This window comes from Bubalus bubalis, chromosome 16 (genome assembly GCF_019923935.1).
Source record: "Bubalus bubalis isolate 160015118507 breed Murrah chromosome 16, NDDB_SH_1, whole genome shotgun sequence".
NCBI lineage: Eukaryota > Metazoa > Chordata > Mammalia > Artiodactyla > Bovidae > Bubalus > Bubalus bubalis.
This window is the reverse complement of record NC_059172.1, coordinates 21,569,583-21,597,079: the sequence shown is the minus strand read 5'-3', so window position 1 is coordinate 21,597,079 and position 27,497 is coordinate 21,569,583. Positions and strand designations below refer to the sequence as shown.

Sequence of the window (27,497 nt, the reverse complement as noted above, 5' to 3'; positions counted from 1 at the left end):
TGTTAAGATTTTCCTTCTAGTATAAACATGTCTTTCTGAAGTTATTTTAAAAACATAAATCATGAATGTGTCTTCTTTGGCTTCAACAGATTTATGAATGCTTCAGTTATTGACTATGTCATGTGAAATGAAGAAGTTATCCTTATGAATTTGGGAAAGTTAATTGAGAAGATTAATGTTTTCTAATGGTCTCTGGCCCTGTATTAGTTCCACTGCTGAATCTACAGCTCACATACAATACATTTCAGTAAGCCACCAGTTAACTGGCTTAAACATTAGTTGTTTCACCTACAAAGTCACTATAATCACATGTTGCATCACTAGTATAAAATTTAATTATTAGTTATAAATCTCTGAGATCTTAAGATGGTAGTTGGCTTGTAAATTCAGTGCTATATCACAATAGCCCTAAGAGAGATTCCACCATAAATACACATTACAAAAATGTGCTAACCTACACTTAACAAACTTTTTATTTACGAAATTATGACTTTAGATTTCAAACTTTTTTCTCTGTGTCAATCAGGATTAGACTCAGTTGAATATGAGAGAAATCCAATATAATGGTAGATTAAACAAGATGGAGGTTTATTTTTCTCTTATGTAAGACAAGTCTAGATGGCTCATCTAGACTTGTAAAGACTCTGCCTGCCATGCTGGAGACTTGGGTTTGATCCCTGTCAGGAAGATCCCCTGGAGAAGGGAATGGCAACCCACTCCAGTATTCTTCCTGGAGACTCCTATGGACAGAAGAGCCTGGAGGGCTACAGTCCAGGGGGTTGCAAAGAGTCAGAGATGACTGACCAACTAACACTTTCACTTTCAAGACAAGGCTTTTCCAGCTTTCCTGTCTATTATCACAGCTTCTACCTTTAAGATCACATCTTGGTTTTAGTTTGGTTACTGAAACTCCCACCATCAAGTACATGTGTTTTTAGGCCACAAGAAACAGAAAAGGCCAAGGGCAGAAGAGTCAGCTTCCAGACTGAGGCTGCTCCTTTTATAGCATTTTTCCAGAAGCTCCTCCCCAGATTTTCATTTACGTCTCATTGGCTACCCCAGCCATAAGGCTGATAAATTTAGTTGCAAGAAAGAGGGCATTGCCACAACCTACATTACAGGGAGGATTTGCAATTAAGGTATACATTACAGGGAGGATTTGCAACTAAGGAATAAGAGGATGGATAGCAGGCTGACAAGTAGCAGTCTCTGTCACACCATTTTCCCTCACTCTTTTCCATGTCTTTCTAGAATGCTGTAGTCATCTCTTTTTCATTCAAAATTAAAATTTAAAGCAAAGACCAGAGATTTATTACATGCTAATTTAGTTAACTTTTATGATATCATTTACTAATATAACACATATTTATTGCACTTTCTTTGTATCAGCCACTTCCATAAGTGAAGGAATGGAATAATGAGAACATTTCCACCTTCTCAGTGTTCAGAGAATATTGATTCAGTAAAAGAATAATGATTAATTATTATATATAATGCTGATTTTAAGTAAGTTATCCTTTAAAATATAGCATTGCTATTTAGGTAATTAACTACATGTACTATTTTAGCATAAAAATATACTTTTATTTATCAGATGAATAATTCCATAGTTTTGAGATACTTGATATAAACTTGAAGACAAATTTTGGGTATCAATATCACACAAAGCATTCTTCTTACAAAATATGTAATTTTGTTCCAATGATAAAATTTCATGTGAATATATTAATATGGTCCTTTCAAATAAGATAATTAGAAATATAGTTAAACCTAAGTTTTCCATAATTTTTAATTAGAAAAAACAAGGAGATATTATTAGAGCAAAAGCAGACAAATTAAGAAACAAAGAAAAACTATAAATATTTGGTTGTATTTTTCAGATAAAAAAATCAGCTAGAGAATATTCCCTTTTAGAAGATAGGAGACCTGTTCAATTCACTTTCTGAAAATTTTGACGTATACTTTCAAGAAACTCTATTAAAGAATATGACACAATAATAATAGGTTGCTATTGTGGCAGCATAAATGACAACTCATTTTATTGCCTTTAACACACCAGTTGACCTGTATATTAGTTTTGGCCATAGGATCAAGCTGAAATTGGTCTGCTCAAATTTCAGCTGGATCCAAATTTCTTCAATTGGCGCTAAACTTTTTTATCCGAAACTTTAGAATATATGAAACATGCCTTTTATAGAAAAATAGACAATATTTCTTATACCACTTGTCTAAGTTAAAGAGACTTGTCTCCCTTAAAAAGGGGAAAAAAAAGCCCACAGAACATTTATTTTAACAAAATAAAGCTAAAATTTTTGATGCATTTAAAAACTAATTCGATCTGAGATACTATTTTTAAATATTAGTCCTCATCTAGGCAACAGCAATCTACAGTGCTGCTACTCTAGTGTGCATTTTCTAGAGGTTATATAAGTGGAATCATACAGTATGTCTGGCTTCTTTCACACAATAAATTATTTTGATTCATCTGTATTGTTGCATGTATTGATTTTTCATCATTTTTATTGCAGAGCAGTGTTCCATGAATATATAACAACTTATTTATACACTTATCTGTGTTTTGGGGGGTTTTTTTGGCCATGCTATGCTACTTGTGGGATCTCAGTTCCCCCACCAGGGGTTGAACTCAAGCCATGGCAGTGCAAGTGCTGAATCCTAACCACTGGACTGCCAGAAAACTCCATCCATTCACCTGTTGATGAACATTTGGGTTGTTTCTTATTTGGGACTATTAAAAATGAAGCTGCTGCCTTTTTGGAAAATAGCTCCTCAAAAAAATTAACATAAAGTTACCATATAACCTAAGCAATTCTACTCCCAGGAAAAAGAAATATAAACACATGTTCCTGCAAAATCTTGTGCGTGTATGTTGCTAAAAACATTGTTCATGGTAGCCAAAAAGTGAAAGCAACCTAAATGTGCTCCCACTGATAAACGGATAAACAAAATATGGTATATACATAACAATGAATATTATTAAGCAATAAAAAGGAATGAAGGATTAATACATGCTACAACCTTGAAAACATGCTAAATGAAAAAAGACACAGGCCACATATTGTTATGCTTCCACTTATATGGAATGTCCAAAATAGACACATTCCTTGTACCTGCTTCAAGTCCCTTTGCTGTCTTCTGCATAAAAAGGTTTCCGGTAGATTTATTCATTGATACTTTCCTCATTTCCTTCAGTTCTCATTAATACTTGATCCATTTTCTTTGCTCACTCTATCTTAAAAGGCATGCACACATCACTCCTTTCTCTGCTTTTCTCTTAGTAGTGCCAGTTAACTGTTAAGTGACTATTGAATAATAGCTAAGACATCCAAAGTTCACCGTGTTTTAATTGCTTTATTTATTACTTAGTTCTCACAATATCACCATGAGGTAAGTACTTGATTTTATTTTTTCAACTGGAAGATGAAACGCCGCGGTTAAGCAATTACCCCAAATCACAAATCCATCAGACTGTACAGCAGGGATTCCACCCAAAGAACTCGATTCGGCAGCCTGTGCTGTTAAACAGGATGCCATCCAGGAGAGCATTTCTAATATACTTCGTACTGTTGTGTTCTGTGTGCCTCCACTGAATGTAAGCTGCCGGTGCGGGAGTTTACCTTGAAAACTTCTGCTATCCCCCGGGCAGAGTGCACTGCCTGCTAGTTAGTCCCTCAATAAAGGTTTAAAAGTGGATTAAATTATAAGTCGAAAAAAAATTGCCTTAAAACTTCAAAATGCTAGGTAGGCTCGGCGAGCCACAAACGCAGCAGCAACTCGAAACACAGCCCGCAACTCAACTACAGAAGTTAGAGGCGGCTGGAGGCAGTCCAGGAAGGAGGCCCCTTGCGCGTGCCCCGGCTCCCCATTGCCCCGCCCCCAGCCAGAATGCGTGCTGGGATTGGTCTCCGTGGTTCCGCCCCTGTCGATGACCCCGCCCCGCAAGACCCGCGGTGGGTGACCCGGAAGCAGTTGTGAGGCGCCGCCGCGCTGCCCAGCTCCCTTTTCCGGTCGGCGTGGTTTGGGAGCGCAGCGTCCACGGTGCCCGGGCCTTCACCATGAGTGTCCCGGCGTTCATCGACATCAGCGAGGAAGATCAGGTGTGTTCCCGGACCGCGGATGCCTCCAGGGTGGGAGGTGGGGGTATACTCAGGGATGTGAGGAGCCGAGTCGGGGTTGAGCCCGGGCCAGGCGGGCGGAACGCTGCCCCGCGGAGCCAACACCGGAGTCGAGAGCCGCGGTTGTGTTCTCCGCACCCGGGAGTGGGCAGGCCGAGAGGCAGGGGCGCACGTTCCGAGCCTGGAGTTGCACCAGCCCGCCCGCCGGCGCTCCCAGCGCTGGGTCCCAGGCTCGACAGCCTACTTCCTGGTTGGCGTCGGGACTCTTCCAGCCTGTAGTCACTTCTGTCTGTCGACACAGTACTTTTGACTCATTGAGACGGGTATCTGCTTCCGTCCCCGAAATGCAGCCACATCCGGAGTGGGAGGTGGCGAATCTTCAGAAGGCATAAGCAGTTCAGGGGAAAATTTGGTACTAAAGATCAAGATGGCTTTACTACTTTGTGACCGTTGTAGACTGTATTTTATACTCTTACTTGAGCAAGAGTGAGAGTTCTGAAAGCATAACATCAGTCCTACTCCCAAACTTTTGAGGCATACACCTGTTGAACGGTCTTAATATTTTTAAGTTTCTGTTTGCTTTTTGGTATGTATGCATGGGTAATGCTTCTCATTTTAAACGGAGAAGTCTCAAGTTCAGCTAAACTCGAAGTGAGTTTCTCGTTAATTTTGCAGAACTGAAAACTATTCTCCGAAGTTTTAAGTGTTGTCCTTCTGTACTTTTCTGCTACTCTACTAACATGGAAATTTTGGTTTCGATAGAAGAGAAAACATTACTAGTCTAAGATAACTTTCAGACCTGAAGAGCAGAGTAAGGGAAAGAAAAATGGGGGGAAAAAAGCTAGGGAAGGAGTTGAGCATTATTAGAAAAGACATGTAAGGAAAAAAAGCCTATCTGATGAGGAATCAGATCATGTTAATCAACAATAGGCTATTAGGTTATTGGGGAAAAAGAAGTTACTTGGATTTTGGTTTTGTTTTAAATGGAAAAGGGTTGTTGATGCGGGACGTTTTGCCATTGATTATATTTAAGTGTCTTTTCTAGTTAGGTTATGCTACTGTTCTTGTTTCACCCTAGCCATTCCTTTTGGGTAAATAGATGATTGCTTCAGGAATTTAACTTCCATCAAGTTCTCCGATTAGAATAACCACCTGTGGCCAGTAGGGATGCCAGCAGCAAAGTGTTGATTGAATAGTTTGCTTTGTGCATGCAAAGCAGAAAGTAAATAAATGCCTTTGGTGGTGGGGGGGCGGGGGGGACACGACACTCCACTATGTCTCCTTCATAGAGAAATATATAGTGATAGTTTAGTGCTCTCTGAAATGGTGAGATTTGTTTTATGAAATCTTGTTTATACCAACTCTTGTGAAGTTTCTGTGTTATCTGAAAAGATTGCGCCGTCAGATCTTCAGGTTTCATATACTTAGGTGGCCAGACATAGCTGTGGGTTAGAAATGTGATGCCTGTACACGTGCTAGTGGTGTCCCTGCATCTCCATTTCCGATCTGTATTATCTTAAACACCATTTACATTCATGTATAGCTGCCATAAATCCAAGTCCTCAAAAGAATACGTTATTAAATATTATGTGTGCGTTAGAGTAGAAAATGCCTAAATACTTGATGTGGTACTATAGTTATGTGTTCATAGGTCCAACAGTGCTTTCTGATCCAGGTATGCATAGATGCAATTTGATAAACATTATATTAAGGGCGACATTCAAAGGCATTTCTTACTTTTATGTCTCTCACAGTGCTTATCTCACATAGGTCCTCAAACATTTACTTAACAAATGATTACTCCCTTACCAGGGTAATGTCTGTAACTTTTTAAATTATCCATGTTACACAGACCTGAGAGCAATAAAACTTCACTTCTTTAAAACAGATCACTTATTCCCTTTCCCCACTTGCCCCCCAGAAAAGCTTGGACTATGTTAGAAAGGCTTTTGATGTATACTGAAAATCCATCAGGATATATAGGTCATGTGAGAGAAATTCTGAAGGTGGTAAGTGTGGGGGTCATAATGGGGGTTTGTGTAGCTACTTGTTTGAACTGAAGTGAAGTTGCTCTGTCATGTCCGACTCTTTGCGATCCCATGGGCTATAGCCTACCAGGCTCCTCCATCCATGGGATTCTCCAGGCAAGAATACTGGAGTGGGTTGCCATTGCCTTCTCCAGGAGATCCTCCCAACCCAGGGATTGAACCCGGGTCTCCCGCATTGTAGGCAGACACTTTACCGTCTGAGCCCTTTGAGACTGATGGTGGATGAGCTGGGGAGAGAAACTTTAACATAATTTTAAGTCATCATTAAATGTGATATTCACATTTTATTTATTATTTTTTTAAGAAACAGGACAGAATGCTGTTAGAGCTTGCCTTTTGTAATTTATAGTTCATCTAATAGATACAGAGCAATCTTATTTGATTCAACAGGCTGCTGAGCTTCGCGCTTATTTGAAGTCTAAAGGAGCTGAAATTTCAGAAGAGAACTCAGAAGGCGGACTTCATATAGATTTAGCTCAGATTATTGAAGCCTGTGATGTATGTCTGAAGGAAGATGATAAAGGTTTGTTTTTAAATTTTTTGTATTATTACTAATCATAGACCTACTTTTAAAACTTTGTGGTGAATTATATTTGTTTTGTTTTAGACCTTAGAACTTTAAAAGCACCATTGTTTTTAATCTTTGCACACACTTTCAATTTATTCTCATCTGTTAAACCTGTGAAGTAAGCCTATTTTGAGAAAACATCTTTTTCACATCTGTTTTTTGAGTGTTATTGCACACAGTAAATACTGTTAATTTCAGAATGAACTAAAGAAGAAATATGAATTTCTTCATAAGGTTTACAGTATCAAATGGGAGGCAGTTTCAGGTAATTGAAAAGCTAGTTATTTGACTAATTCTCTATTTATTGAAATAAAATGGGAAATTTTGAAAATTAGGAGTCCTAAAAACTCTGGTTAAGGTTTGAGATTAAACTTGGCATATAATTAGTATCTTGCCAGTAAAAACTGAAACTATACTGTATGGACATGTAAATCAATCTTCTGCTTTACTGCTTGAAAACCAGATCCTGGGTAGTAACTTCTTTATTTAATAAAATGTGGAAGTTGTTTTCTGAATGATAATGGTACAACAGAGCTGATTATTTTAAATTCATGTGTTCTCTGTTTTTTAGTTTTTTAAGTTTTATGTTCAGTGGTCTTGGGTATATTAAAAGTCTGGAAATACATATTTAACTCAATACATTAAATATTGTAGTATCACTGTTGTGTCATCCATACACTTGCAGATGTTGAAAGTGTGATGAACAGCGTGGTATCCCTCCTGTTGATCCTGGAACCAGATAAGCAAGAAGCTCTGATTGAAAGCCTATGTGAGAAACTGGTCAAATTTCGGGAAGGTGAACGTCCGTCTCTGAGACTGCAGCTGTAAGTTAAGAACTGAAAGAGGCTCAGTTTTTCTATGGGGTTTTCATGTTACTGTCGTTTATTTGTAAACAGAATTCTAGAACTTGACTCTCAGCTGTGGCTTATTGGTGGTGTGTCTTGGGCTCCATTTCCCTCCTTGCAGTGTGATGTTCGTGACAGTATCTCTCCGAAGTTTGTTGTCAGGGCAGATGGCCTCAGTGTATCACCATAGTCACTGATCTCAAGCACTGCTTTATTATTTGTTTGTTTACCAGGCTAAGCAACCTTTTCCATGGGATGGATAAGAATACTCCTGTAAGATATACAGTGTATTGCAGCCTCATTAAAGTGGCAGCATCTTGTGGGGCCATCCAGTATATTCCAACTGAACTGGATCAAGTGAGTTACGACGTGGAATATTTGTTCTACTTATAAGAAATAAGCAAATATGTTCACCATGTCACTAAATTTTCTCCTTTTATCAATCTCGTAGGTTAGAAAATGGATTTCTGACTGGAACCTCACCACTGAAAAAAAACACACCCTTTTAAGACTACTTTATGAGGCACTTGTGGATTGTAAGAAAAGGTATTCAGAATTTTGATGCCCTGTAAAGACAAGTAGGATACGTGCTTTTGCTCTTTCTTTGTTCTCTGAGGAGTTGCTATAAATCTCTTTGTGTAAATTTCACCTACTAAATTCAAGATAACTGCAAAGTTTGAAATAGTTTTTCTCATCTTTAAACTTTCTAAAAAGCAAAACTTGCTTTCCTAGAACTGGTACAACTGTTAATCGCAAAGCTGTGTAACACGAGACTACGTTATTTAATTAGACTAAGCTTTGACGTCTTAGTGCGGGGTGGTGCTGTCACTTTCGTTTAATGGTGCTGAGGGTCCAGCAGTAGGTTCCCCTTAGTCAGTGTCTCCTGCATAAACAGTGCCCTGAGGTGAAACTTTGCAATGAAAGTGAAAGAAAAGTGTCAGTCATTCAGTCGTGTCCGACTCTTGGTGATTCCATTGACTGTAGCCGGCCAGGCCCCTCTGTCCGTGGGCTTTTCCAGGCAAGAATACTGGAGTGGGTTGCCAGTTCCTTCTCCAGAGGATCTTCCCAACCCAGGGATCGAGCCCAGGTCTCCCACATTGCAGACAGACGCTTTACCATCTGAGCTACCAAGGAAGCAACTTTGCAATAGACTATACTGAATCTTATTGTGCTTTTGCAAGGTCTTGCGTTTCTAAGGCTTGTATTTAGCCCATCAAACTGCATGCCCAAAAGATTTATTCCTCAGCCAGTTATGAGTGCAACCAAATGATAGATTTGGCCCAGATTTTAGAATCAGTATTGAAGGATAATCCTGCCATTTTGACCTAGCTTTTCAATTTCTCTTTTCACATAGTGGTTAAAAACTTTTAGAAAAAGTAATCAGTCTTCAGTTTAGTTTTATTGCACAGTTTTTAGTGGCTTTCAGTGCTAGGGTGTTTGATATATTAGAGAAGATCAATAATAGTGTTTCTGTTACGTTAATGTAAGTTTTTGCAGGCCATTTACATTTAATAATACAAGAGAAAATTATATTTTTGTTGTGAAAGTGGCAGTGTTTTATTATAAAAGAAGTAAGCAGGGGATTTTGCATCAATAGCCTTTTTCATTTTGTACCAGTGGCTACTGTCTGTTACATGCTTGCACACTTGTGGCAGCATTCCAGCCAGTTGTCAATAAGTGTTAAATAGTTTTATATCAGACGATTTCAAATAGGGAGGGCGTGAAAGCTACTGGAGGAGGAATCCGTATTTTAATATACACTATAAATGTGTAGGCAGTGGAATAAAACTACTGGGATTCGAACCTTGGCCTTCCTACTAGCTGTGTGTTAGTTGCTCAGTCATGTCCAACTCTGCAATCCCATGGATTGTAGCCAGGGATCCTGTCCATGGAATTCTCTAGGCAAGAGCACTAGGGTAAGTTGCCATTCCCTTCTCCAGGGGATCTTCCCAACCCAGGGATCAAAGCCGGGTCTCCTGCACTACAGGCAGATTCTTCACCATCTGAACCTCCAGGCTAGCTGTATGACCCTAAATAAATCTCTATACCTCAATTTCCAACTTCAAGGTGGAAATAATAGTAGTATGTACCCAATAGCTGGAGAAGGCAGTGGCACCCCACTCCAGTACCCTTGCCTGGAAAATCCCATGGACGGAGGGCATGGTGGGCTGTAGTCCATGGAGTCGCTAAAAGTCGGACAGGACTGAGCGACTTCACTTTCACTTTTCACTTTCCTGCATTGGAGAAGGAAATGGCAACCCACTCCAGTGTTCTTGCCTGGAGAATCCCAGGGACGGGGGAGCCTCGTGGGCTGCCGTCTGTGGGGTCGCACAGAGTCAGACATGACTGAAGCGACTTAGCAGCAGCAGCAGTACCCAATAGCATTATTGGAAAGATTAAATAAGATATACACGAAGTTCTTAAAACAGTGGTTTTATTATTAAGAAAGCACTCAGTGAATATTAGATATTTTATTCCTGTCATTATCCTTTTCACTTTTTTCAAGCTCATCTTAAAAAATTAGTCTTTTTCTTCTGTTACAGTCATTTAAAATGATGTATGTCATTGATGACTACTCATTGGGTGGTGTCTCTGATTGCTATTTAGTAGATCCTCAGTCTTTTATTCGTAAAAAGGAAGTAACTAAGGTCACCTTCTAAAGAATCCCAAATCTAGTTCTCAGAGAAATTGAGATAGGACATCAGTACCCATCTGTCCCCTCTTAGACACACCCTGATGTTAACGTATTAAGAAATACCTGCAGCATTTGTCACAGGTGAGCATTCTTTCCCTGTTGAAACGCTTCCTTCAGTTGACTTCTGGGGCTTCTGTCTAGAGTCTTGCTTCATTCACAACTCATTTGTGGCTCCCTCCCTTCTTCAGATCTGCTCAGTTGTTGCCTCATTGGAAAGGCCTTTGGCTGTCTGTGAAAATAACAACATTCCTCATTGCTTCCCCCCTACCTTCCCTCTTTTATTATTGCTCCCATTGCACTTATTATTAACTGACCTGCTATGTTGTAATGTTTATTATCTGTCAGTCCCCACCAGAATGTAGGTGTCACAAGGGCCTTAACTTTTTGTTCATTGCTAGGACAGTGTCTGACAAGAGTAGGCACTCAGTATACATGTGCTAGGTGAATGATGACTATTTCTGGAAAACGAACATGTTGCAACAGCAGTAGATGTAAGAAGCAGTGACGTAAGGCAATATGAAGTGGTGGTTTATGGAACTATAGCGTGTATGCCCTTCCCAGGCTTTCAACCCAGCTTCTCTTCTGAACTTTAGGTCTTTATGTTCAGCTGCTTTCCACCTGTTTCGATTTAGTTGCGGCCTTGCCTTGGTGAGTCAGACAGTAAAGAATCTGCCTGCAATGCGGAAGACCTGGGTTCAATCCCTGGATTGGGAAGATTCCCTTTGGGGAGGGCATGGCAGCCCACTCCAGTTTTCTTGCTTGGAGAATCCCCACGGACAGAAGAGCCTGGTGGGCTACACTCCATGGGGTCACAAACGGTCAGACATGATTGAGTGACTGAGCACACACAGTTGCCTCAAACTCAGTATGACCAAAATGAATTACCGTTTTCTCCCTCTGAATTAGTCTATTTTCCTAGCTAGACATCTTGAGGTCATCTTCTGTTTATTCTATTTACAGTGAAACAAATTTCAGCATATCATTCTTCAGGTTTACATTTTCTTTAGGGTACAGTACAAAATTCTTAGTAGGATACAGAAGTCCTTTCTGACATGGGCTTCCGTTTATTGCTGCAATGTGACTTGGCGAATGTGACAGTAATCTTGCCATTTTTGTATGGTGCAGTGACAAACTACAACGTTTGCTTTCTCTGTATAGATACTCCCTCCCTCCATTTCTCTCCTCCTTCCTCATAGGCACACCCACGCCTGCCACGTACTCTTCCTCTTGGTTATCATACTCTAGACATAGTGAACTGTGTCAGATACAAAAGCACCATGCTCTTTCCCAGTCTGGACCAGAGGCTGGAACTTGTTCTTTTATGGTCTACAAGCTAAGAATGGTTTTTACATTTTTAACTGATTGATTGGGGTGGGGGTGGGGAGTCAAAAAAAGGCTTATTTCTTAAAATGTGGCCATTATATGAAATGCAAATTTCAATATCCATAAAATTTTATTGCAACACGCCCATATTTACATTTTTATGTATTATCTATGTCTGCTTTTGCCAAGATTTGAATAGTTGAGGTAGAAACTGTGACCTCTAAAGCCAAAATACTTGCCTGGCGCTTCGTGGAAAGCTGACCTCTATTTGGTCTAGACCCACACTCAACTCCTTCACTCTGCCTGAAGTGCTCCTCCTGTACTTACAGTGTCCTCCACTCACCTGGCACTTCGTACCCTCAGCTAAGAGCTTTGTGAGGATGCAGGCTCGGCGGCGGCTTCCCAGGTGGTGCGGTGGTAGCGAGCCCACCTAGCAGTGCAGGAGGCACAGGAGACGTGGGCGTGGTCCCTGGATTGGGAAGATCCCTTAGAGAAGGAAATGGCAACGCACTCCAGTATCTTTGCCTGGGAAATCCCATGGACAGAGGAGCCTGGCGGGCTACAGTCCGTGGAATAGCAGAGTTGGACACGCCTTAGTGTCTAAACCACAAAGCAGTAAAGGCTCAGGGAAGGTTAGCAACCTTGTCTGCCCACCATTGCATTCCCAAGGTCTTGGGCAGTGGTGGGCCCTGAGTCGGTGAATGCTCCCCACGCTTAGGGAACTAGGAGAGGATACTTATTTAAACTCTGTAAATTTCTGTCATGCTGCTGCTTTAAGTTTTAAGATTTGGTTTTTGCCTAGTACACAGAAAACGGTCATTCTGTTGTTTGCTTCTTGGGAGTTACCTTGCCCTCTTAGTAAGAAATGCTTACACTTACTGGTGTCTCCTTCCTGATTTTATTCATATTGGTGGTTGATGAGTGCAAATTGTGTGATACCTTCTGAGGCCTTTAATATGTCAGATACTGTGCTCTTTAAATGGACTATTTGATCTTGGTGAATTCACATTTTCTTTAATAAGATGTATTCGACTGAAGTATACTATGGCTGTTAAACCTGGAAAGTGTGCCCATGCTTGCAGTGTATCACAGGATAGTAATTTGTTTTTTAAATTGGAGGGTGATTGTTTTACAGTGTTGTCTCTGCTGTACAACATGAATTGAGCCATAAGTATATATACATATCCCCTCCCTTGGGAGCCTTCCTCCCACTCCCCCCAACAAGGTAATATATTTGAACCTTAGTTTTGTGGGAAGTTTTAGAATGTCATTTAACTTTTTAAAAATAAATGGTATAGCTCTTACTGATTTTATCCAGGTTGAATCCAGATGTGGGGAAAAGAGAAGGGTTTTTAGCAAATGAAAAGGGTGTTTCTCCTACTTAGCAAACCGAAGTTTTCTGTAACTGGCTGAAGATTTCATCAGTTTAAAAAAAGAAATAAAGGGTGAAGATAAACATTTTCAAGTTCAGATTGAGCTGATGCATTTAATTATTTTGTACTTTTCTCTGCAGTCAAAATTGATCATATAATTCTGGGGGTGATGTAATTGGGAGGGTGTCAGTGGAGTTATTTAAATATCTGGAGTTGGCTCAGGTTCAGCCGTACTGTTCTCAGACAAAAAAACTTCTTCTCCTCTAGGCCTTTTTATGGCTTGTCTTCTCTGCCTGGAAAGGCATCCAGCCCCTGCCTTCCACCTCCAATACTCTTCATAGCCAATTATTTTACATCCTTCAGATCTCAGCTTACGTGTCATTTCCTCAGAGAGAGACTTTCCCTGCTCACTCTGTATGAAATAGCCTGCTCTTTCCTCTCTCAACTCTTACTACTGTATGCTGCTGCTGCTGCTAAGTCGCTTCAGTCGTGTCCGACTCTTTGCGACCCCATAGATGGCAGCCCACTAGGCTCCCCTGTCCCTGGGATTCTCCAGGCAAGAACACTGGAGTGGGTTGCCATTTCCTTCTCCAACGCATGAAAGTGAAAAGTGAAAGTGAAGTCGCTCAGTCGTGTCTGACTCTTTGCAACCCCATGGACTGCAGCCCATCAGGCTCCTCCATCCATGGGATTCCCCAGGCAAGAGTACTGGAGTGGGGTGCCACTGCCTTCTCCCTATTACTGTATAACATCACCATTTTCCTTTATGGCATGTACTTGTTAATTGTTATTTTTCCTTAGTTGTCTCTTTCCTACTAGAAGGAAAGTTCCATGACTTTCCATAGAGAAGAACTGTGTCTCTGGGTCACCAGTGTGTGTGTATCATCAGCACGGTATTGGCACTTAGTAAATATGAATGAATGAATGGCAGTAATGACACTCTGAAGTTCCTAAAGTTGTATTTCTTTTTAGTGATGCCGCATCAAAAGTTATGGTGGAATTGTTAGGCAGTTACACGGAGGACAATGCTTCCCAGGCTCGAGTTGATGCCCACAGGTAATGTTTACCGTGGTGTTCCAGGGGTGGCTGTCGCCGCTGGGCAGAGGCAAGCTATTCGGTCATACAGTGGAGGCCATGCCTGCGTCCACCGGTGATCCAAAGCCATTTGATAGCACGTGCTTCTTGATTCTAATGTAGCTACCAAAATTCAAGATTGGGTATTGAAAGAACCACAGAATGCATGTGAAATAGCCATATAGTGTTTGCTATTTGGGGTATTCCTGCAATTGGGGTTCCCAACCTGAGTAGTAGAACTTGATCTTGGTTTGGTTTTACCTTAATATTAAGGAATGTTGATGGGGAAAGGTCGCATTTGTATAAAAATTAACTTATTGCTAACGAGAACTGCTTCAAGCACTTTTAGGTCTATTTAGTAGCGATAAGAGTAGGATCAGTTTTTTAACTCTATGGAATGGAAATTGTGGTAATTTCTTCATAGGGTTATTGCTTCCCAAGAACTTGTATATAATGGATGTTGGTAGAAAGGGTAGTTAGTGGAAAAGATCGTCGTTGACTCAGGTTAGAATGCCTGCATTCAAATACTTGACCACTTAATTAGCCCTTAAAACCAGGCAAGTTCTTTTCTGAGCTTGTTTCATCTTTGGTAAAGTGGGCTTGATAATACTCTTAAGTGTCTCAGGGTGCTGTGAGGATGAAATAAGATAATATATGTTAAAGCACTTAATGTCTGACATAAATGGTAAAATATTGCTATTTTATTCTTTGATTATTTTGGTGCTTTCTCTTCAACTATGTTTTTGTCTGAATAATTTTGTTAAAACAGGCATCACTGATCAATTTATTGGCCTGTTTTAAACCCAGTTTTGTAATTTTTTTTTATGCCATGTATATTGAACTCTTAGATATTTCACTTAACTGAATATATTTTGCAGTCTGCAAAGCTAGTGAAATGTACCTGAATTTCAAGACTCTGAGCTTTGATTTTGTTTTCTAATTAAGGTGTATTGTGCGAGCACTGAAAGATCCAAATGCATTCCTTTTTGACCATCTTCTTACTTTAAAACCAGTCAAGTTTTTGGAAGGCGAGCTTATTCATGATGTAAGTAATTTATCCTTAACGTGAAAAGTGTTTTCTCCCAAATCTAGCGCACTGAACCCAGAACTCTTTGTATTAATGGACACAACTCAGAGAAATCTAGAAAGAGAACTATTTATTCATTTTTTATCAGGAACAGACTGAAATTTAGGACTAACATTTAGCTTTTCTCCACTGCTGAACACTCCTGTTCTTCCTTTCTTTCCTTCATCTTCTCCATTATGAACTTAGAGAATACAAATTTCTTCATATTATATAGTGTCAGCTAGCCCCCAATTAGGAAAATAAGTCTGATATTTAAAAACACATGAATGCACTTTTCTAGTTATAAATATATTACGGATTATTTTCTATTAGTACTATGTCATTACTGCCATCTTTTGGGGTAAATTGTTTAGAGCTCATTGTATTTACTGATTCTTTCATCTTAAGTGAATTTGATGAAAGCAGATTTACATGGTAATTTGATCAAACAGATTGAAATGTGGAGTCTCCTTGCTGGGAGTCAGTGTCTTAAATAGCTAGTATAAATCTTGATTCTGTATTGAATACTGTCTTTTTTTTGTGTGTTTATTTGTATAGCTTTTAACCATTTTTGTGAGTGCTAAATTGGCATCATATGTCAAGTTTTATCAGAATAATAAAGACTTCATTGATTCACTTGGTAAGTTTTGGGGATTATTCTTTGGAGGGGTAGAGAGAGAGAGGAATGTATGATCGAGAAAATACGATCGTGGCCTTATGTGTAGATTACCCTAACCAGTGGTGTCTCTTATTCCTTAGATGCATGGTGATTTAAATTTTTGGTACTTCTTTTAAAAAGCCACAGTCACATAATTGTAGCAGGTAGCTTTTTTCCTTCTAATACAGTCCTACACTTGGTTCTCCATCACTGCCCCCAGTGAACAAAGTATACTGTATTCCTAAGCAGATCTAAGTGAAGCTGTAGATGAAGTTAGATGTGGAGTTATGGTGATTTTGTGTGACAGTTTGTTGAAGACAGCATAGTAAGTTTAAGCTTTGTGATTTTTATCTTGAAGTTTTCTTTCTAGACCAACAGAGTTCAGCAAATGTTGCTGAATTGAATCTTACTCATCCTCATTGAGCAGACTGCATATATATTCAGTGTTTTCTTTCTGGAGCATGTTTTTGACATGGCTAAAATTAAAAAAAGAAACCTTAGGAAATCTGTAGTTGAACAGGTTTAATTGTTCTAAAACTCCGTTTTTTAGAGAGTGAAGACAAATGAAGCTAAGGTGCTTAGTTTTTCTACTGGACGATGATCAGAACACAAAGGCCAGTTGTAATTTTCCATATTAAAATTGAATTTAGGCTTCCTGGTTGGTTGAAGTGTAGATAAAGAATACATTTATAATCCACTTTGATTATACTATTAGTCCTCAATTTGGTAATCATTAATTCCTGTCACCTCTAACTTTTGTGCAGCCATTGGAATTAGGGAAGATTGAATTATCCCGAACATAATAAGGCGTTTGAAATACACCAAGATAAAGTAGATGCAAGTGTGTTTGTGTGCAGTGCTTTGCCAGGTGCACTAGACCCAGAAAACCACATTCTGTCCCAGTTAATTTGTTTTGTGGCATGAAGCTATGTGATGGAATGTTAATGTCAGCAACCTCTTTATTTACGCACCAAAGAAAAAGGAGTAGTAATTAACACTTTGACACTCCCCCATTGATGTGTAATTGACTGTTTCAAAGGAGCACTGGTTCATAAGCTATTGCATGCATTAAAATTACGTTTTCTATATTGCAGCATTTTAAGACAGGGGTCAGTGACAATGCAGAAATTGCTCAATGATGCACATTTTTTTATTACTGCATTAAGGTTTTGACATATTAGTAATGAATAAATGTTTCCATAAAATTAGATTTTTTTATAACTTTAAAATTGAAATATGACACAGAACACTGTGACTTCCTCGTTGAAGGTAATCTACTTTCATGAAACAAAGCACAGCTTTCTACAAGTCTTTAACTCATACTTTACTGGCTTAATAGTTTGATTTTGAGAACAAGAATCCTAAAGACTTTAAATTTGGTTCTTTGTTTTAAACATCAATTTGAAGTGTTTTTAAATGCAGATTTCCATGAGTTAGATAGACCATGGTTTTACATAATTCATTTGAGAAATAATCTTCCCTCTGTAAGTTTTTTGATTTATGGTAAGCTTGTAACTGCACAAGGAGTAGCAGTAAAATAAATTTAATTTCATGAGTATTTTAAATTATATCTTAGAAATTTTAGGAATTTCTATCATTTTATCATATTAAAAGAGGCCAATATGTATGTCCATAGAACTGGTAATGTTAAGGAATTTTCTTGTATTAACAAATATTGTATACAAATAAACTTTGTATTTGTTCTCTGTGATAGGAAAAGCATAATTTCTGTGCAAACCACAAATCAGATTCCCCGTTTGGCCTTTTGTTTGTCACAATCTATGCAGATTAGCAGTCATTTATTAGTAATTTGTTTGTAAAAGATGTTTTGAGAAAAACATCTTATTAAATGTTTATTTTTGGGTTTTAAATGTATTAAGACGTCATTACAGCTGAAAGTCTTGATTCTAAATGTGTCGATTCCACAGGTGGCATCAGTTATTGGCAGACACTTCGTTTTATTGACACTGACCACTTGGGCCAACAGTAGCACTCTCTGTGTCAACTGAATTGCCCTAACATGTCCACATGTAATCTAGTGTTGTCCAGTTGCTACCTTCTTGCTTCGGAAAGTTAATCAGCATCTAATTTGCATTTGTTAATTAGGGTTAATGTGCACTAATTGATTTTTTGATGCTTGTAGATTTCCATTAAACCCCCTTAGCAATACTTACTTGGGTACCTCATTCATTTGAGTTATGAGGATCATGTTTTTGTTGAATCAGTGCCAAATAGAAAGCCTACATCATAATTACAGCTAATTAACAATTATGTCCTATATTAATGGGCTTCCCTAGTCTTCTGCTAATATTGTTATAAATTTCAAATTTATTTATGGAGTACTTAGAACTTTTTACCAGTACAAACTTGAGGCTCTTAATTACTAGAAAGTGTCATTCGCTGAGTTTACATAATTTGAAAGTTCAGAGAAAAGGAATGTGTGAGTATTTCTAAATTAACTTTAGAAATGTTTTAAGAAATTAACATGAAATAAGAGTAATCTGTGTGTTATAATTCGGCTTCTGTTTAGAAATGGATAATTTGGGTATTCAGGATTTGTATGTATTTGTATTTCTAGTTATTTTGTAAATGAACTTATTTTTTAGGCCTAGTACTGCCGCTTTGTACCAATAAGTAAGTCACTTAATCTCTCTACTCCTCAATTTTAATTTTTTTAAAGAGAAAGGATGGGGACTAGGTACTTTGCTTTTAGGTCTGACAATTGTTTGTGATCCGAATAATTATAATATTGCATTAGAAATTATAAGGCAAAATTTGAATTATTTGTACTTTTCTACTTTTGCCTTAAAAAGAACAGGTATCACTATTTATCTAGTACTAATCATTTTAAATCTGTAAATGTTAAATATACTTTTGCAGTTTGACTTTTAAGTATTAAATCCAAAGTGGTCTAAAGAGAAATTTAATGTTTTCATAACTGAATGTATGTTAAAATATTTTAAAATTCCATGCTTACCAGTAACACAGAAAACCGTTAAGTACCAATAGATACAGAATCCTATGTTTAAATGAAGAGATTAGTAAAAATAAGTTTTAAGTAATTTAATTAGAATGTTCTTTATGAAATGTATTTTGTATACTTTATCTCCTAAGATATATAAAATAAATATTAAAAATAGAAAATGTGCAAAATGTTTAGGGCCTAAAAATACCATTTTATAGCCTGATATTAACATTGAATGTGTCACCTGTGGCACTGAAGCAATAAAGAAACATAGTTATAGAAAAATAATTTTAAATGCTCCATAATATGATTATAGGGTCAGTTTATGGTTTGCAAATACAAGAAGCTTTGTGAAAATTAACACTGACACAATTTTACAGAAGCGTTGTAATCATGCAGGGCTGTAATTAGTATGGATGCTTATCTGGCTTCACTGCTGTGTTTCTCAGGCCTATTGCATGAACAGAATATGGCAAAAATGAGACTGCTTACTTTTATGGGAATGGCAGTGGAAAATAAAGAAATTTCTTTTGACACAATGCAACAAGAACTTCAAATTGGAGCTGATGATGTTGAAGCATTTGTTATTGATGGTAAGGCAATTGGAACATTTTCTTTTCTAGAATTTCTTTCTACCCTATGAAACATAAGATTTTTAATCCTGAAACTGAGTTTAGTAGTTGAGCAGATTGTATTTGTAGTACTGGAAAATTCAGTGGAATTACATTAAGTTGCTCTGTGGTTTTTTTGGAGAAGGAAATGGCAACCCACTCTAATATTCTTGCCTGGAGAATTCCGTGGACAGAGGAGCCTGTCAGGCTACAATCCATAGGGTCACAAAGGGTCGGACACGACTGAGCACATGTGGTTTTTGGTGTGTGTCTGTTCCTTGAAGTCATGTAGAACAAAAGGCCTTTAGGGCGGTGGTATATTGTAGTGGTTAAGAGCCTAGATTTTAGTATTAAACCTGTGTTTGAGACTAGGCCTTCAGCTGTGAAACATGAATTTAGGAGTTAATTTGTGGTTGTTTAGATTAAATAAATTAATGCCTGTAATTAATGCATGTGCCAGCTCAGTAAATGATCTGAAAATACTAACCATTATCACATTTTTGTGATTGGCCTAGGAATAGGACCTCCAATAATTATATTGTGTGATGTGCTCAGTCACATACGATTCTTCGCAACCCCGTGGACTGTAGCCCACCAGGCTCCTCTGTCCCATGAAATTTTCCAGGCAAGAAACTGGATTAGGTTGCCATTTCCTTCTCCAGGGGATTTTCCCAACCCAGGAATCAAACCCATGTCTCTTGAGTCTCCTGTGTTGGCTGGGAAGCCTTAATAATTGCCTTATAAAGTGCAATGTAATTAGGATTTTTTAAGATTAATAAAATGCACAGAACTATTGACATTGTTTCATTGGAATGCTCTTAAGTCTCAAACAGTCCTATAATACCTTATTAAGAAACTGTTTCCTGCCTCCCCTGTTTTGTGATTTCAGGAAGAACACTAGAATTCTTACTGAAAATCGTTATGTGATATTTAATACAGATAGGTGCAGCAAACCAGAGGACAAATATACGTGGCCTTCCTTTTGGTTGTATCATACTGCTGCACTTCACAGAGCCAGTTTGTAAAATAGTGTTGGGAAACTGTAAAGTTTTACTATGGTTTACTTGGTCACAGTTTCATGCTTTAGACTGTTTTCCTTGGGAATTTTTCCATATAATAAGTCATGTAAAACATCCTTTTTCTAGCCGTAAGAACTAAAATGGTCTACTGCAAAATTGATCAAACCCAGAGAAAAGTTGTTGTCAGGTAAGACACTAATACTTTGCAGCATTTTGTAGAACAGTTTATTCTATTTCACTTAAATGTTTATAGAGAACCAAGGTGTATTCTTATCAGTTGACTGTAGTTAAATAGTTCCTATTTATCATAATTTTATTAAAGTTCAGAGTGAATGTGATTAGCTTATTTAATGAAAGAGTCCTATTTTCCAGCACATTTCATTTAATGGCTCAGCACTGGCTAGAATACTAATGACTTCTGTGTCTGGTTTATGTAGTTCAGGAAAATAGATGGTTTAGGATTACTGTGAATAGTGAAAGTCGCTCAGCTGTGTCCAGCTCTTTGCGACCCCATGAACTATACAGTCCATGGAACTCTCCAGGCCAGAATACTGGAGTGGGTAGCCTTTCCCTTCTCCAGGGGATCTTCCCAACCCAGGAATTGAACTCAGGTCTCTGATATTACAGGCAGATTCTTTACCAGCTGAGCCACAAGGGAAGCCTGGTTTAGGATTAGTATGGCAAACAAAGGTTTTTTTGTTTTGTTTTGTTTTAAAAAACCTTCTAGTCATTTTTACAACTCTATATTGTCTCCTGTATATATTTAACCTTGCTGTTTTAACTAGATACAAGTGTATTATATTATAAAAGAATACCAAAGGACAAAAGGTTGACTAATAACTTTGTTTTTAATTTTTCCAGTCATAGCACACATCGGACATTTGGAAAACAGCAATGGCAACAACTCTATGACACACTTAATGCTTGGAAACAAAATTTGAACAAAGTGAAAAACAGCCTTTTGAGTCTTTCTGACACCTGAATTTTTATGCTGTATAGTTTTGCTCTTTTTGGAAAATCTAAATCATAGTAAAATATAGGCTAAAATCTGACTACAGTCTGGACAGTTATTGTCTCATATTTAAAAGAAATCACCATCTTCAGAGCATACAAAGTAATAAATCACAAAGGGTTACCGTCTATTTTGTATAATACATATGTTGTGTTCTGTAAGGAAGGAGTTTGAGATGCACCAAGAGCTTTGATGAAAGAGTATATGGAGGAAAGACAAATTTAACTAAAGGGAATTAAATGCTAACATTCATTCAGTGCTAATATCAAACCTTGCAATCTTAGCTATCTTAAATGAAGCATTTATTGAGTGAAAACACAACAGTAATATAATTTCATCAAAGAAAAAAGTTGGTAAAGTGAGTACAACTGTAAAGCTTTAGATATAAATTGTATTCCAATTGATACCACATCGATATTACAACTAAATAATTCACTCTGAAAGCATTTGTCAACATTATTTTAATCTGTTTTTTCTGCCATCTCTTCTGCTTTTCTTTTTTTAGGTTGGTTGTCATTTTCTAAGCTTAGAAACTTTTCAATTTCATTTATTTGATTTGTTACCAAGTGCTGCCAGTCATCTTCACCAGAAGACACATCTAAATCAGTATTTTTAATCTTGATTGCCTGAAAATGGCTTTGTAGTGGAGTTGATTTCAGAGGCTTTGTTTTCACCTAGGAAATACCAAACTTGTTTTACCACTGAAATTATTACTCATTTTCTAACCAGTCATCAATAAGCATTTAAAGAAAATCCTTCAGCCTTTGCAATTAGGGGTATGTGATAAAAACCCACTGTTGTCTTGGCTATTTTCCAGCTACCACCCTAGTAATTTTGGCACCAAAAAAAAACTATAAACTGTGAGTTTGTAGGCTTATGTAGTAGCTCTTCAAGATCGTCAGGTAGCTCTTCAAGATATACTCCAGAGATACCACAAATGTTTTCTTAAATGGCTTTCTTTGAAAGAAAACATATTTAAAACAATGCAGATAAAAATCTGTTTTGTCTGCTACTCCCCTTCCCTTCCCAAACAAGTCTATGTTTTGTATCTTCTATCGAGGCTGGGGAAAATTTTAAATGCTAACGGAAGTAAACTGCCATATAGAAACTGCTTTTTACTTCAGGTTTCCTCTTAGGCTTCAGAGCACCATTGTTGGAGAAACAGGAAAGCGCAATGAGGTGTTAGGCTGGCGTGTTTCGAAGGGACCACATTGGGTCACACTTCTAATACTGTGTTAAAGAAGTATTTTTAAGGTTTTTTCTGAATATAAAATAATTAACTACAAGTTTAGAAAACAGAAAAGTGTAAAGAAACTAAAAATCACTAGTAACCCGCTATCCAGAGGGACCTGTCAACATTTTGGCATTGTTTGCTATTAGTCTTTCTATTTTTATCATCTATATTTTAGTGTTGACCATTCTATAGAATTTTATATCAGTTTTTCCTTCTGAATTGTTTCCTATACAATACAGACTTCTCATAAGCAAATGTCAGTGCTGCAAAATACTTCTTATGGATGTGTGATAATTCAACTAGGACCTATTGTTGACATGTTTCCAGTTTATCCCTATCAGAAATAAATTTGAGGGCTTCCCTGGTGGTGCAATGGTTAAGACTTTGCATTTACACTGCAGGGAGCACGGGTTCAGTTCTTGGTCAGGGAATTCCCCACAAGCTGCAGCGTGTGATAAAATTGAATTAATTTTTGAAAAAAATCTTTTATGGTCTTCTTAGATTATCAGATAAAATCTTTTCTTGAATGGGAATATATTTTTGAAGTACAGAACAGAATAAGAATTTGATTAAAATTACCCAGTATTCCAACCACCATTAAACATTTTGATATAAATATCCTAGACTCCTCTCTATATATAGTTTTTAAAAATCTGGATCATTTATATGATTGTCTATGCTGGGTTAAAAACATTTTTAACATTTCCCTCTAGAAAGACCATGGCGCCATCATACTCCATGTTCCATAATTTAATATATTGTTGGACATTTGAGTTGTTGGAAAATGTTTACTGTTACTAAGCTATAATGAAGGTCATTTGTTCATAAATCTTTGTGAAGATCTTTGAGTACTGCCTTACATTAAAATATTTTCCAATCTGTTAAAAGTGGCATATTTTTGTAATGTATTTTCAAAGTGAGATCATACAGTAACAGTTTTTTAAACTGAATTTAAATATTTACATTTATCTCAGTTCCCTAAAGGATGTGTCCTTTTGGACTGCTCTGTTTGGTTCCTGCGAATTCTAGTCAACCGCCAATCTCCTCAGAGTCTTAGCCTCTGATCCTTAGTGATGCTGGGTTCATGTTTGTCTCATTGCCTATGTTTTTGTGAAATAACAGATGAAAACAAAAGTATCAACAAAGGACCACCAGGAGACCTTAAGCAATTCATTTAACTTCTGTGGACCTCGGTTTTCTCATCGGATTCTTTTAGTGACAAAATGCTATTACTGTAAAGAGTAACCGGATAAAATGCACATAAATATATATTTTTCATAATGTCTGGCTTGTAAGTGTTCAACATACCTTGTGTGGCTCACAGGGCCAAAATGAATTAAAGTCATCCATGTGTGGGTAGTGTGTCGGCCTCATGCAGTACTGAGAATAGTTAACAGAGAAGTAGACCAAATCCAAAGCTAGGTTGCTACTAATTTTGGAGTACAATGATTTGATGATCTGTATGACATAATGGTCCTGTTTTGCCAACAAAATGCTAGAAACATCTTGGTGCATTTGACACCAAGTACAAACTACCCAATTTCCCAAAATCCGTATCTTTTGACTTGATGGAAAAAGGAAGGAGACATTCACACATTACACTTCCCTTTTTCCTACTTAGTGGGAGGGGCAGAAGCAAGGATTGGCCATAGAGAGAAGCAGGATGTAATTTTAAAGTGTACACTTAACTTGTCCTATTTAGCTTAACTTAGGTTTTGCAGCCTACAGCAGTAATTCTAGTTATACATATGTTGCCATATATCTTTGCTCCTTCCTTTCCTTCTTAAAAAATCACCTCTTCACCTCTTTCTGCCTGACTCAAAAGATCTGCTCTTTAGCCTAAAATTTTCCCCCGCCTAGTAGCAGTAGTTTCTTTAAGCCTGTGGTTACATTTTAAAATTCTGAATGAACCTAATACTGAATGTGTAAACAAGTGACTTTGCTTACTGTGGCCCCTCTCTCCCATCCTCATTCCTGTGTGTAATCAAGATTGCAGCAGGCTGCCAACCTAACCCCCTCTAAGAATTAAAAAAAACACATTACTCTGGATCTACAGGAGAAAAGTAAATTAACTCATAATGTAACTACCCAGAATTTTACAAGACTGATGTGGACAGTATACATAAAAATATGTTGAAAAAGTTAAAGAACTTATATTCCCTTTCTGGCCATAAATCTTCATAAAGTTCACTTTTCGTTTAGAACAAGAGTTGGCAAACTTTTGCTGTAAAAGAGCCAGAGTAAACATTTTTGGCTTTGTGGGCCAAGTGGCCTCCCTCACAACTGCGTCACTGTAACACAAAAGCAGCCATAGAACTACAGGTAAAGACATGGGTGTGGCTGTACTAATAAGCTTTTACTGTTAATAAAAACAAGGCAATAGGCTGCATATGACCCATGAGCTGTCATTCAACAGCCTGTGATGTAGAAAAGCATAAGTAAAAAAGGTTAGATTGGTCTTGTTTAATCCAGGGATCACAGCCTTTTCAGTAGACTAAGCAAAAGAGCTCACCTGCTTTTAAATTTGTCCCATATTAAATGTTAACTGGTAACCAAGCATCAGCTGGGACAGTGATACAGAGCACACTGCTTGACACCAAGTGATGATCACTTTGCTAAACAGACATTTAGTGTGTTTTCCGCACACCAGTATTTTTAGAAGAAATTTTTCTATTAACAAAAATTGAGAAGAAAAATTGAGAATGTAGCATGTAACAGCCAAGATACCTAGTCTAAGTCCACTGCAAACTGTTCTTAATGCTCTGGAAAATTATTTCACATTTGTGTCACTGCCTCAATATGGTTTTAAAGCTGTTGTGGGAATATTTCTTCAAAATTTTAAATTTTATAAATTCTTAACTAATCACAGAAAAAGCATTAGGGATGCACTACAAAGAAGTTATCTATTGGGTTGTTTTTTTCTTTTTTTTTTTTAAATAAAAATGGGCTTGAAATGGCAATGTGAAATTTCCATCATACCCTTAAACTGTTTGAAAATAGAACAATTATGTTAGAAGTGTTAAGTATTCAACCCAATCAGAATGGATATCTACCTTTGATACTCAAGCTTCTTTTTGCTTTTGATTTGATTCTATGACTTACCCAATTAGCTAAAGATCAGAACTTAGATTTCCCAGTGCCTAGTCTACTGTGCATTAGTCACCACAGTTTAAAGACTGAACATTTGCACATCAAGCTGAAATGATTTGGTTTTGAGCTCAATTATGCAAAGGTGAAAAACGCAGATCCTGATTTTAGTTTCAACTTTCCCAAAGGGACAGTTAGGCTACCTTACTTGAGGTTTCTCAAATTTAAAAATGGAAATAAAATGTACTATTAGAAACTTACTCATAAGGCTGTGTTACTGCTATAATTTTCACTTTGTAATAGTGATCAAAAAAGTTGTTTAATGTGCATCTCTAAAATTTAAAATATACAGTGACTATGCAGTTGCTTTTTTGTCATTTTTCCTAAACTTTTTGGGTTCCTTATAGCAGCTGTATTTGTTTTTTAGACTTTGAACAATACAGCCATTTTTGCACTGAAGTTTTGCACACTTAAATTTAAAAACTTACAAATTTTCCAAAAAAACCCAACAAAAACCTGTCGGTTGTAGTTAGTTGCTTTTCATATGACAGATGGACTCTTGGAGCCATATAACGTCTACAAATACTTTGCTTAATATTTATATCCATAATTGGTATCATATACTTATGAATATTTGATCCTTTCACATACTGTGTTTTAATTGAAATAATTTAAAATAGACAGTTTCTTCCTTTGGAATAGTCAATTTCTGAAAATAATATAAATTACCTTTAAGCACTGTTAAAAACAACTTATTTAAGGCAGCTTTTATTTTATAATGTAAAATGCTCAAATGAGTGAACTATTTTTTAATAGTTTAAATAAGTAAATGCTCAAATGCTACTATTCCTAAATTTAGGTGACTAAAAAATAGAAGTACATGATACACTACCTCACACTCTCCTTCCCAAAACAGGCTGGATTATATCTATTTGATTTATACACTGTGACTTTTTCCTGCTGTTTTCCATCAACCTTAATTGTGAAAAATGGTGCCATGTTGCCCTCTTGATATTATTTTGGAGATCAGTTAGGTCTTAAACCATCCAGATGCATACAGTTCTACACATATCTGTAGAATTAGCTCACTAAGGTCTGCTCGGCAATATTTTTAATTGACTTACATGTTCTGTGGGAAAAGAAGAATCATAAAAAGTCTTTGCAATTGCATTCCTCTCTTCACTGGGCTCTCCCCTGGGATCTGGATGGATACTTGAGTTATTCAAAGTGTCAGCAACTCTGTTAATGCTGGTAGTATCTGGTTGACAAAGAGGAAATGACAACTGAATTTTATTCTCCAGGGACTCATTTTAGTGACTAAACTTGTTTTTCTCTGATCCCATGCTTTTGTATTTTAAAAGTAACAATTTCTATATTCTTATATTGAATACTGGTTTTCATAGACTTTGCTCTTACATTAGGTACTTCATTTCAGAAAACATTTTATTGCTACTTTCAAAAACCTGCTGATTTTACATTACCACCAGTGACACAGTGTTAGGATCCTCTCAAACAATATAACATACATTAAAATGTTATCCTTATTCCCCTGGTTACTGGACTGCCTATGCATATAAACATTTATATAGTAAACATCTTACTAATACAAAGGGAAAAGTCTGAACCAACTGAAAGATTTCTAAATTATATTTAAAAAGAAATTGACTATAAGAAGTCCAACAAAGGGCTGTCTAGTAGGGGGTCACTGTGTTTTAATAAATAGATAACAATTTAGAGAAACATGTCTTTGAAGGCTAAAAGATATTTAGGAGTATCTTTTATGAGT

General features: G+C 37.2%; 2 protein-coding genes across 30 annotated transcripts in view; one reads left to right on the top strand and one right to left on the bottom strand.

Moving 5' to 3' along the window:
* Positions 1–3,957: 3,957 nt before the first annotated feature.
* EIF3M (eukaryotic translation initiation factor 3 subunit M) lies at positions 3,958–21,430 on the top strand. 2 transcript variants are annotated; one of them, XM_006063746.3, is made up of 11 exons: positions 3,959–4,115; positions 6,572–6,704; positions 7,435–7,573; positions 7,828–7,951; positions 8,046–8,140; positions 13,958–14,041; positions 15,005–15,104; positions 15,684–15,765; positions 19,198–19,341; positions 20,505–20,565; positions 21,240–21,430. In XM_006063746.3, the coding sequence occupies exons 1-11, from the start codon at positions 4,074–4,076 to the stop codon at positions 21,358–21,360; spliced, it is 1,125 nt and encodes a 374-aa protein (XP_006063808.1). In that variant the 5' UTR covers positions 3,959–4,073; the 3' UTR covers positions 21,361–21,430. The 2 variants fall into 2 exon arrangements, with proteins under 2 accessions (XP_025122059.1, XP_006063808.1); XM_025266274.2 differs by lacking the exon at positions 20,505–20,565 and having other exon boundaries at positions 3,958–4,115.
* Positions 21,431–21,851: 421 nt separating this feature from the next.
* Positions 21,852–27,497, bottom strand: part of CCDC73 (coiled-coil domain containing 73) — a 154,014-nt gene continuing 148,368 nt past the window's right edge. For all 28 annotated transcript variants that reach the window (XM_044929282.1, XM_025266272.2, XM_044929284.1 and 25 more), the window contains 2 exons: positions 26,836–26,969; positions 21,852–22,064 (listed from right to left, as the gene is read on the bottom strand). In XM_044929282.1, the coding sequence (XP_044785217.1) occupies positions 21,852–22,064; positions 26,836–26,969 (347 nt within the window). The remainder of the gene's footprint in view (positions 22,065–26,835; positions 26,970–27,497) is intronic.

Excerpts from the sequence above, each read along its gene's own strand:
- EIF3M (XM_006063746.3), top strand. The coding sequence starts at position 4,074 with ATGAGTGTCCCGGCGTTCATCGACATCAGCGAGGAAGATCAG. Across the intron at positions 14,042-15,004 it reads GCTCGAGTTGATGCCCACAG|GTGTATTGTGCGAGCACTGA; the intron begins GTAATGTTTACC and ends TTTCTAATTAAG. Across the intron at positions 15,766-19,197 it reads AGACTTCATTGATTCACTTG|GCCTATTGCATGAACAGAAT; the intron begins GTAAGTTTTGGG and ends TGTGTTTCTCAG.